The 12724-nt window shown below is 41.3% G+C and overlaps 1 protein-coding gene across 1 annotated transcript in view; it reads left to right on the plus strand.

Moving 5' to 3' along the window:
- Positions 1–12724, plus strand: part of Gnai1 (G protein subunit alpha i1) — a 71285-nt gene that overhangs the window by 41907 nt on the left and 16654 nt on the right. The window contains exons 2-3 of the mRNA XM_028778115.1: positions 3680–3722; positions 3813–3954. Coding sequence (XP_028633948.1) covers positions 3680–3722; positions 3813–3954 — 185 coding nt within the window. The remainder of the gene's footprint in view (positions 1–3679; positions 3723–3812; positions 3955–12724) is intronic.

The raw sequence follows: 12724 nt of genomic DNA on the forward strand, positions 1-12724 counted from the left end.
GAGGCAGAGGCAGGGGATTTCTGAGTTCAAGGTCAGCCTGGTCTACAGAGCAAGTTCCAGGACAGCCAAGGCTACGCAGAAACCCTGTCTCAAAACAAACAAACAAACAAACAAAAAATAATTAAGCTTACTTTTGAAAGGTTTTGTTTTGTTTTTTTTCAGGGTTTCTGCCTCTAGGTATCTGTTTCGCAGAGATGTAATCACTAGTGAAAAGTGGAGGTCCCAGTTGGTACAACGCTACTCTTCAACCTACAAAGATGATGAGTTGTTTTTAGAACCAGGAGCTCCTTGCAAGGCACCTCATGTTACCCATGATTTGAAGAGGTTAAATAGTGAATTAGAATTTCAAGATAGATGACCTTAATGATCATCTAACTTGATGATCAAAAACTTTTGCCTCCACTATAAGGTTTGAAAGCTCTAATTGATGTAAGCCTGGTCACCTGAGAATATTCTCCTTCAGTCCTCCTGACTTTTTTCTTTGCTGGGATCTCAAACCTCACAGGTTTCTATCACTTGACGTTTTCTCTGGCCTTTGAATTTTTTCACCGACGACACAGGCCAGTGATTGTAGAGTAAACCCTGTGTCTGGATCCTAGATTCTAGCATGTTCTACCACAGTATGGCAGCTGCTCTCTGTACTTGCAGTATTCCAGAAATGCAGGGGCCTTTAATAGACTGCCCTCCGAAGACAGTGCTCTTAGGGAGACCCACCCCTGGGTTAGAGAAATGTGTGGGCCATAATGCCTGCCATTGTGCTTTGCACAGGGCCATGCCACTGTTGATGATAATAAACGATGGGTTGTTTATCTTGGAATTGTTGCTTTTTGTGGGCAGATGCCACGAAAGATTCAAAAGCTGTCTGTAAAGACAGAATACCCCTATTGTTCATCCAGTACCGCATTCCTATTTAATGTGAGGATATCTTGTGAAATTTGCTTGAATATCAAATACCTAGTAAACCCTAGGCAGTTTTCTCCTGAGATGTTTCAAATATGCCATTCAACAGTAACTTGTATTCAGATGCCCCCTGTGTATGGGTCGTGGGGACTATTTCCCTGTGTTCTCTTCTTCTGTGGTATCATGAGGGAAAGACAAAGGCAATGCTGAAGTTTAGCATCTTTAGCATCGGAGTTCTAAAATTGTAAATAAATTCGACAGCATTTCTGCCTTGTAATTGGCTGACTGTGATGATAGTTGCTGAGAGTTCCCGGAGAATCAGGCACAGAAAAGGCAGCACTTGCCAAGTGTAGAACACTGTGAGGCCTGGCAGAGGAGATGAGATTAGAGTCTGGTGGGTGATAGAAGATCTTGGATGGCAAGAGGAAGCTGAACAATATTTTTGGTGGAGGGACAAGAGACACAGTCTTTGAAGGAACATGATGTGATCAGCCCTAGGGATTCTTATGACTCTATTCTTAAGTGATGCTGAGCACAAAGCATCCTGGGAACACCCCTAGGAAAACAGGACAATGAGGCCCACAAATTATATGACCCAGGTTTTTTCTCCAACAGGAATAAAGTTCTTCCCAGTATGTGGTCATGCCAAAGAGAGCACAAAGGTGTGGAGCAGTCAGATATTTCTGTGGTCTGTGGTCAGCTGTTCTCAACAGTTAGAAATTTAGAAAAGCGTGGTTGGTCTAACGTGCCATGGGAGTAGCTAGTGCTAAGTGGGTTGGGAATCAAAGGGGCTGCCATTTACGTAGGAATATTAGTATAGGAGTAAGGCAGAAAGCTAGGCTCATGAGGAAACCTTTTGTAGATCGCAGACAGGGGGAAGTTTGGAGAATGGTTCCTGGTTTGGGGACTTCAGTGAAAGGCTGATGGAAAAGCCCTGTCTGACACATTGTGGCAGCCCCAGGATCAGCAAGCAGAATTGGCGTCGGCTGCAGAGGCCTTGTTATTTACATTTACTATTTAAAGTTTCTTCATGTAGCTCCTTTAAATTTTTTCCTGGATTTAAAATGTTTGTTTCATGTGTATAAGCATTCTCCCTGCATGTCTGTAAATCTACCATGTGTGTACATATGTGTATATGTGTGTACATGTGTGTACATGTGTGTACCCGATATCCACAGAAGTCCAAAGACCATCCAAAATCCGCAGGACATGGAGCTATGAGTGCTTGTAAGTCACCACGTAGGGACTAGGAAACAGGGTCTGACGCGAGAGCTATACGTGCTCTTAATGCTGAACCATCTCTGCATACCCTGCGGCTGTGGCTACTATGGCATGGACGCCCCTTCCTCCTCCTCCCTTGCCTCCTCTTGCTTCATCCCCCTTCTCTCTCCTTCTCCTCTCTCCCCTCTTCCTCCTCATTCTAGACTGATTTATTTTGGGGGTGTGAGTGTTTGACTGTGATGTGTGTGTACTATGTATCTGCTTGGTACCTGTGGGTCTCAGAAGAGGACATCAAATCGTTTGGCACTGGAGTTCGGATGGTTGTGATCTACTATGTATGTGACGAGAATCAAACTGAGGGTACTCTTAATTGTTGAGTCATCTCTCCAGCTCCCTGGATTTTTCTTTTTTAATATTTATTTTACATGTATTATTCTTTTGCTTGCATGTATACATATGTACCACATGCATGCCTGGTGCCTTCAGAGGTCAGAAGAGGGCATGGAATCCCCTGGAACTAGAATTACAGGTAGTTGGGAGCTGTCCAGTATGGGTGCTGGAAATAAAACCTGGGTCCTTTGTAAACTTAGCAAGCACGTTTAACTATTTCTCTCCAGTCTCTCAAATGGCTTCTTGATATTACTGCCCTGCGTCAAAGGAGCCAAAAGCTAATATTAAGATGTTTACACAACAGTTAAAGTACCTACCAATGGGGAACAAAATCATGAATGAAACAATTTCCAACACTGCAAATTGCAGTAGGAGGCTGGCTTATTTTTATTTTCATGTTTTTGGTTTTGCGAGTCTCCGTCACTTCTTTGAGACTCAGTAGCCCAGGGTCTCTTTAAGCTGGTGTCGATGTTCTTCTTCAGTCTCAGAAATGCTAGGGTTAGAGCTATGAGCTACCATGTCCAGCCAAAGAATCGAGTTTTTAAAATGCTTTAGAGACTATGCAATAACAGAAACATTTTTTCAGATGAGTTTAATGACAAATTCATCTTAAGTTTTATTATTTTATTATGTTTTAAGATGTACAAAATATTGTTAAGAGATCCATATATAGTAAAGTGGTTACTACTATCATGAAAGAGTTAGCATTCATCATTTCACATAATTACACATTTTTCTTCCTGTTGGATGGATGGTTAAAATCAATTCACTTAGCAAAACCCAGAATACAGGCTGGGTTGGTATTGCTTAGTGCTGGAGCATTTACTTGCCTTGAGAATGTAGGCCCAGAGTTTGATCCCCAGCACGCAAGACAGACTGGGAAGGAAGATGTAGGGAGGGGAAAGTGAAGGAGGTTGATTCTGAGACCTCTTCCCGAGGAGGTGGTAATATGCGTGCTGTGCTGTGCCTTAGGTCTGTGAGCTTGTTAATCCTGTGCAGCTTCTGAGTTGTGTCTTGTTTTAATACAAGAGTCACTTTTAAGTGACTTAGAGTATGGTGGACGCACATGTGTCAACATGAGGTGGACATGTGAAGACCTGTGTGCTTTGGGAGCTGCAGATACTTAAGTGCTGATACTGAATTAGAAAATCCTTCTTTTATTTTCTAGGTGCTGGTGAATCTGGCAAGAGTACAATTGTGAAGCAGATGAAGTAAGTAAACGGATGACATTAGATCGGTTGTTTTACGGCTCTGAGTGAGATCTATAACGAAGCATTCGCATTTTCCTTTGATCTCTGTAGAATTATCCATGAAGCTGGCTACTCAGAAGAGGAGTGTAAGCAGTACAAGGCGGTGGTCTACAGCAACACCATCCAGTCCATCATTGCCATCATTAGAGCCATGGGGAGGTTGAAAATCGACTTCGGAGACTCTGCTCGGGCGGTAAGGCGTTCAGTGTGTTGGCTTGGGTCTGACGACTTCCTCATGGGATGCTGCTGTAGCTGTAGATGCATAGCTGAGGCCGGCCGGGCTGTTCAGAAGCCGCTGCAGTATTTTCTATACAACACAGATATTAAAGTCTAAGTAACATTTTGCCAACCCTACAAAACCCCTAGGGAAACCCATCCAAAGAGGGACAACTTGCTTGTGACTGACAGCATGAAATGTTTCAATCCATGGCTGGAAGACCATTGCTGTGGTCTTGAGGCAAGGCTAAACCCTCATGGTGGGGAGGGGGATGGAACAATGGATCACCTCATGGTAGGCAGGAGGTAGAAAGAGACAGGAAGGGGGCAAGGGACAAGATATTCCCTTCGAAGACAGTCAGTGATCTGATTCTCCAGCCAGGCCCCATTCTAATTGGATGTTCATCTCTGAATTTGGCAGCAGTCTAATTCACTGGTGATATTATATTTCCCCCATCCAGTCATGTCAGTAGACCATTTGTTCTCTAACTAGAACAAACATTTAGCATGTGAACATTTGCAGCCATTTTATACTCAGACCATAGCACATAGATACCTCTGTGCCCACAATCTCATCTGCTGTTACCATAATCAAATGCCAGAGGTAATTAGCCTAAACAGCAAGCAAAAGGTTTACTTTGTCTTACAAGTTTAAGTATTTCAGTCTAGCCCTTGGCCTGCTGAGGCAGGAGGATTGCTGCAATGAGGCTGGCCTGGACTACACAATGAGTACTAGGACAGCCAGGCAGAGCTACACAGAAAGAAAATAAAACATTTCAGCACTGGCATGATCTCATTATTTGTCCTTAGGCCTAGACTAAAACAGGAACTGAACCCCGAGTAATGAAAACGGCATGAGTTTGCGTATCTTTGAGACAGGAAAATACCGGCTATATAAAGATGTGAATCAGAGTTTCAGAGCTAAGTGGGACTTCAGCAGAGAAGCCAGTGTCTGGTAAACAGGCTGGGAGGCAGGAAGGAAACTGCATGGCCGGGCAGCAGCAGGCTTGGAGTCCTGCAGGCTTGGTGCTGGCCCAGGCTCCCTCATCCCACCCACAGCATGCTTTCCACAAGGCACTGTCCTCTCCCTTCTCTCTATTTGAGGCTTAATCTGTTTATTTAAGGATTGTTAGTTGTTATTTTGGTCATGCATCATTGAAAGGAAGTTCTGCCATTTCTGCACCAGAAATGTTGTGATATATGAAAAAGTACATTCTGGTTTCACTTGTATGTGAAATCCAAAACAAATGTAAAACTCAAGTCTCAAAGAGAAAATAAAACAGTTGTTAGTGGGGCACAGTGTAAGTGGAGGGAGTCAAAGTTGTGTGGCGTATTTTAAGAGATCCATATATAGCAGGGTAGTCACTACTATAGTAAAAAATTAACATTCGTCATTTCTGTAATTATTCACCCAGCAAGTTCCTGAACACCGAGCTGGTGAGTATTGCTTAGTGCTAGAGCATTTATTGGCCTTGACTATGTGGGCCCAGAGTTTGGCCCCTCAAAGTACAAAGTCTACAAAGCAGCATATATGTAAGATAAATCTAGAGAGGAAAGGTACAATGTTGGGACTGCGGTCAAGATCATTCTAAGTAATTAATTTATCATTTATTCATTAAACACTTTCAGAGCACTTGTTAGATGAATAAAAGATAAATGCATAAATTACACTGAATGAATAGTAGATGAGACAAAATATTCTCGATATAATCAAATCTTATTTCAGGAGGAAATTTAGAGGAATGTTACAAATTATTAAAAATTATTTTGAAACACTCTTGGAAGAATCAGCAGCACCGACTTCTTAAGCTCTGTTTAAAAGAATGGCACAGACTGAGATTAAGGAGAGAAAGTAAACAGTAGTTGTACTTTACAGCAGTTCCAATTATGGCCACTGAAAACTTGCAAATTCATTTATGTAAGTGGGTTGTAGCAGCTTAAGCCTGTAATCCCAGTGCTCAGGAGAACTGAGGCAGGAGGATCTTCATGAGTGTGGTCAGGAACTCACTAAGCTAGGTAGTGAGTCCAAAGTCAACCTGGGCTACAAAGTGAAGCCTCATCTCAGAAAACTGAACCAAACTAAATAGCACCAACATTCCCAGTATTGGGCAACGGCTCCTACAGCAGCTGCAAGAAGAAATGCTTCAGAGCCTTTTAGAGCCTGGATTTTGATGGTTCAGGGACAGCACAGGCAGTTTTATGAGAAGCTATTTGATTTTCATGCCTGTCTCAGAAAGAATTCTTTTTAACCCCTTTCTGTAAGATCCTTTGGCTTAGCCTTAAGAGTAAGTACTCTGAATAAGTGTGCTACTTTGTGGTTCATCGCCCTTCTGAGGCTCTGGAATCTGTATGTGCCCACAGATACACCCAGTAACTGCCCCCTCCTGCTGTCAGCTATTATTTCTGATGTCCTCGGCTTTCCCCAGTTACTGCTTCATGAGGAGTGTGTTCTCCCATGATCTGCCCCCTTCTGTCTGTATTTCAGGCTGCCTTGCTTCTACATAGAATTTAAACTACTATAAGCCCTTGCAGTTACTCTGGAGGTTATAAAGATGAATTAAGGAGACCCTGCACATGTGGAAGGCACATTTGTGCTGAGTATTGTAACTGAGTAAGGGGTTTCTAGACAAAAACAGAGAAAAGCCACTCTACAACCAAGGAATAGCATATGCAAAGGCACATTAACCGCCCCCCCCTTTTTTTTTTTACAAATAGTAATCCCTGTATTATGAGGTGAGGAAAATTAGATATTTACTTTTGTGAGGAACCACAGATTGGCTTTACAGGTGAAAGCAGAATGGATTATCTTTGGTAACAAGCCTTCATCACTTTGTATTTTCTGAGGGTCACACTGACTTAGATATGACCAGCATTCCAATTTTCAATAGCTATAAATGAGAAAGATTATCCGTTTTGCCTTTTAGTTTTCTCTGACATTTATTGAAGATGAGAATAGTTTATAATAGTTTGTCTGTTTGTGTCTCCCTTGTGGATTTCTCTGGGTATTCTCATTTTTGTTAAATTGCTTTTGGAACGATTTTCTTTGAGTATAAGAGACATTCACTCTTTGTGTGTTGTTTCTTACCAAAATGTTTATTATTATATTTTTTGCATTAATTCTCAATTTTTTGTCTTGGTCTTGATATAAAGACAATGCTTCCAATTACTGTAATTAGTATTCTTGTTGAGTCAAGGTCTCAACTATTCCAGGATGGCATCAGACTCATTGTATGGCCAAGATGACCGTAAATTTCTCAAGTCTGTGCCTGCATCTGTGCACAGCCTGTGCATTTGTGTATGAGGTTGGAAGGCTGAGGTTGGAATCCTCTTTTGTCTTCTTCAGTTGCTCTCCACCTTATTTTTTGGGACAGGTTTTCACACTGAATCTGGAGCTCAGTAATTCAGCCTAAATGACTAGCCAAGAAGTTCCAGGAGTCCTTTCTCAGTCTTCCCCATGTGGGAAATGCACATAGAAAGGCGCATTGCCATGCTTGGCTCCTTATATGGAGAGGGACCAGAACCAGATCCTCATGCTTGTGTACAGACATATAACAACTGACACATCTTCTCAAACTTTATCTCTTATTATTTTGCATAATACTATGGATTTTTCTAATATATCTACCTATTTGTTTGCTATTAAACAGGATCTGAATATGTGATAATTTACCTTACCTTATTCTCTTACCTTATTGCCCCTTATTAAGTAACCAGTCTATTTCCAATGACTTGAAAATACTACCTTTAACATTCAATTGGGTGTGCTTAGAGACACTTCCCCCGCCCCCCACTGATGGACTTTTGTTTTTCCCAGACCAGTCCCCAGATATGACTCAGTGTCTATAATCCTGATTAATTATATTGAATAGAAAAAAAAAGAACATTGACTTCATAGGATTTTTAAAAGATAAAATCAATTGTTACTGTTTATAACATCCTTTGGCCATAATAGATGTTCAATAAATTTTGTTGATTTTTATTATCAATAATTGTACTGTTACTGTTGACAGAATCACAGTGTATTAGTTTATATTGCTTGACAGATGAATTAGTACCTAGTAGGTTTAGGTTAACCTGTTTTGTTCTTTTTTTTTTTTACCAAATATCAAGACTGGTAAGCATTTCTGTTCCAAATGGTCTTCAGAATTACTAAACAAATACTAAAAAGCCTGCTTGTTTTTGTTGCAATTTTGTCCTTTTTAATTAAATATAGTTATATCATTTCCTCCTTCCATATCCCCCTCTCTCTCCCAGGACTAACCATTGATGTTACATATTCCCAGCAATGAATACATGTATAAATGCAGCCAGTGAGACCTTCAATCTCACCTGCATGTACATGTTCTGGAGCTGGCCAACTAGCTGGGCATGGTGAGGATGTATGACCATACCCTACATTGTCTGTTTTAATTGAGAAAAAAATCAAAATTATCTCTAAGGTTGACCTAGTACAGTCAAATTTATGGCTATTGTCTCTTTAAAGATTTCACAGAGTGAGGTTGGTCCATCTGTGACTACTAAAGTATTGGTAATTCCGATTTGTGTGGTAGCAAACATAATGTAGGGCTGTTAGTGCACAGTAGGCCCTGGCGTCACTTTATGACAGTGGGCTGGCCTGCAATAACATGCCCAGAACGGAGACAGCCAGAAAGCATGCTTTTATGGGATTATAGCAATGACAGGGAATATATTTACAAAAATAGATTGAAAATTACGGTTTCTATGTCGTTGAGCTTTATTTTTCTAGTGGCATTGTATCTGAAACCAATTGGCAGCACATCCAAACTCAAGACTGATTTTTCACTCTCTGGAAGCTACTTGAGATACCTTATACTATGAGGAACCCCAGAACCCCAAGTCCACTCATGCACCTCCCTGACCAGCCTCACATCGCCCCTGGGAGATGGTCATTTTTCTCTTTGAACACTTCCTGGCTATATTCATCTGCTTGTTAGTTGTTTTATCTCTATTTGCCTGATTTGAAAGACTGAATTCTTTCCTCTGTACGGCTTTCCATACCATTACTGTCTATGTTTTGGTATGTGTTTGTGGCCTGTGTTTGCCTAACCCTGGGGTCCTTTTGTTTCGATTTTCTGTTTGCTGGTTTGTACCTGCACAAGCATTGGGCTTTTTGTCCAATAGTTGTCTTATATTCTGTTTATTACCCTTCACCTTATTCTTGGGTATTTTTCATTTTTAAAATTTCCTATGCTATTGTTTGCATTATGTTTAAATTTTGAACATCTTCATTCAACAAACGATTTAACAAATATTTATGCTACTTTAAAGTTCTGCAAGGCAGTGGATCTCAGTTTTGAATCATTGTTGTTCTTTATCACCTCTGACATAATCTGCCGATGAACTTAATAAGCTGTACTTGTATTTCTGTCTTCATAACTTATTATTCATCAGTATTTCTGGAATAACCACATCCTTCCATACTGACTTATCTTACCACTCGATCATATAAGTTTATGTTGTTATTTTTATCTTCTTGGCTGGTATTAAATCCAGACTGTTCACATAGTGTAAGTTTTTAATAGCTGGTAATTTCTGTTCTTCCCAAATCTCATTTCTTCAAACTGTCCCCAGGCATTTTCACCTGCTGTGCCCACTAGAAGCACATCTGAGGCATTTACAGTAGTATTCCACTTTATGTTAGAGAAAAGAGGTGAGGAGTTTATTTATTTATTTGTTCATTTATTTATTTATTCTTATTCACTTTACATCCCCCTCACTGCCTCCTTCCTAGTCACCCCTCCCAAAATCCTTCCCCCATTTCCTCTCCCCTTCTCCTCTCAGCAGATGGGGGCCCCCTGGGTTTCTCCCCACCCCCAGATCCTGACACTACAAGTCTCTGTAAGGCTAGGAAATTCCTCTCTCACTGAGACCAGACAAGGCAGCCCAGCTAGAAGAACACATCCCACATACAGGAAACTCTATTGGGATAGCCCCATTCCAGTTGTTCTGGACCCACATGAAGACCAAGCTACACATCTGTTACGTATGCTGGGAGGCCTAGGTCCAGCCTGTGTATGCTCTTTGGTTGGTGGTTCAGTCTCTTGAGCACCCCAAGGATCCAGATTAGTTGACTGTTGGTCTTCCTGTGGCATTAATATTCCCTTAGGGGCTGCAGTCCTTTCTCCTGTTCTTCCATAAGAGTCCCCAAGCTCCATCCAATGTTTGGCTGTGAGTCGCTGCATCCATCTGAGTCAACTGCTGAGTGTAGCCTCTCAGGACAGGCATGCTAGGTTACTAACTGCAAGCATAACAGAGTATCATTAATAGTGTCAGGGATTGGTGCTTGCACACTGTGCTGGTTATTTGTTGGCTGTTCCCTCAGTCTCTGCTCCACCCCCAATCTCTGCATTTCTTGTAGACAGGTTAAGTTTTGGGTCAAAAGCTTTGTGAGTGGCTTGGTATCCGTATTGTTCCGCCAGGGTTGCTCCCCAGCCTCTAGGTGCTGCTGGTCACAGCTCAGGACACCCCTATTGATTCTTGGGTACCTCCCCTATCCCTGGTCTCCATCTCTTCCTGGAGATGCCCCCTACCTCCCCCAGATTTTATGCTTCTTAAAGCAAGCCTTCATCATCTAAGATTACCACTGAGTGGCAAATCCACTAAACTCTTTCTTTCCCAAATAAAGTTCTTGAGAACTAGTTGCTGTATACTTAAATAGCACCTTATCTATAGGAATGTGGTAGGTTTAACACAAGAGAAGTTGTCTTTATATGTGATTTCCAATAACATTGGCAAATATAAATGATGCAAGCATTGAGACAGTGTACACTCATATATCAGTCCTGACAGCAGAAAATTATCCTTACAGCTTCAGTTCAGAGGTGTCACTATTTTTAATCTAGTTTATCATCTTGCTTACCTTGTGCTTTAGAAGAGCTGTTTGATGCTTTCTATGCAAAGATTACTTTCATCTGGAAGTTTTGTCTTCTGTGTCCTGATTAGTCATCTAGCTATTGCTTTAAAAGCCTCCCCTGGGGTTCTCACACTTTAGATTGCTTTGACTATTAAAAAGTGTTTGTGCTTTTGAATTGGATCCTGATGCGTTGGTCCCTGAAAATGCACTGTTTCTGCTCCATACTCAACACTTTCTCTTGCCTTTGTGACCCTTAACATTTCAAAAGTCTGCCATCCTGTTCCTTCAAAGTCTTTCCATCCTGGATAGAGGACTCTGAGTAATGCATGTATGTATGTATGTATGTATGTATGTATGTATGTATGTATGTATAATCTGTGTACCACATGGTGCTTACAGAGAGGTCTTGGTAGTAGGTAGACTGGAGATTGAAGGAGGTCTAACTTTGAGCCAAGCCCTCCAGCCCTTGCTTGCTTTAATCCTGTGGCCTGCATCCTGTATCTGCTTCACTAACCCACAGTCCTGTCCTGTCTTGCATGGTCTCTGTCCCTTTTACCTTTACTGCTTTTGTTCCTGTTGATGTCTCTAGACGCTTTGGAGGAGTTTTGTGTTTTAAACATTTTGTAAAGTCCTACAGCTTTAAGTTTTAGATGACAAGGACTTACTGATGGTTGATTTAATGATTTATATGATGACTGAGTGACTGGCCATCATACTTGAGACAAGTTGCCTTAGGTTGTTTGAGCACAAGGTGAGGTAGAAAGCTTTCTATAATGCTGTCTGCTCAAACTCATTATTTTAGTGCTCTTCTGTAGATGACGGCTAAATGTCCAGCAGTAACTGGGAGGTAAATATTCCCATTTGTGTTTCACTGTAATTTACACTGACTGTAGCCCAGGCTGGCCTAGAACTTCAGATGAGCCTATCCCAAGTACCAGGGTTATAGCTGTACACCATCACACCATGTCAAGTTTCCAGTTAATTCCAGTGAACTTCGATTTTGTGAGGAATTGACTTTTTTACAGTTAATTTTACTGTAGAGTTTAGAGGTGTACAATTTGATGTTACGTGGCATCCACAGGACAGCAATATAGTTTCTACAAAAATTCAAAGTAACGTTTCCGTCTTCTCATACGTTACATTGAGTTATGAGAGTGGCTAAAATAACTTAATTAACATAATCTGAATAAAATTCAGCTGTCTGGTTAGTTTTGGTGTTGGGCACTCACTCCTTGCAGTCATTTCGGCCTGGCCTTTGCTTCCTTTCCCTTGAACTGTACTTCTGCTTCTCTGCCCACTGCCTTTGCCCCAGGTGGGCATTGTTTAGTTTTCCATCTCTGAAAGTTTGACCAACATTTCATTGTAATCACAACATTGTGCTAAAGTCAAATATGGCAGACACGGAAAGAAAAGGATCACATGGTCTCACGTGTACAATCTAAAAGTGGAAGAGACATTTGAATGCCTTGGTTCAGTTCAATTTATAAGTACAGCATCCAACGTTCCTTCTGCGTTTTCTTTCGGGTGCCTTCCTGGAAAGTAGGAAAGGAATGGGTCTGTTCAGGTGACCCAGACTGGAGGGTCTTCACCTCTTCTGCCAAAAACTTTACTGAAGTTGAAGATTACATGATGAAGTACAGTTTTTAAAAACTACTTCAGAATTTTTCTAAACAGAATTATGTTTTCTCTTGTTTGGTAAATAAAAATGGTGTGTGTGTGTGTGTGTGTGTGTGTGTGTGTGTCTGTGTCTGTGTGTAGGGTATTATCTAGTAGGTGACCTTATTGCTTACTAGAACTAGGCTAATCGTGCTAAGAGTGGCCACAGCTCATGCTAGGCGGGTTTGCTAGGGAAGCACACGTGTTGCTGGCTCGC

The sequence above is a fragment of the Grammomys surdaster genome, unplaced genomic scaffold (genome assembly GCF_004785775.1).
Source record: "Grammomys surdaster isolate TR1022 unplaced genomic scaffold, NIH_TR_1.0 325, whole genome shotgun sequence".
Classification (NCBI taxonomy): Eukaryota; Metazoa; Chordata; class Mammalia; order Rodentia; family Muridae; genus Grammomys; species Grammomys surdaster.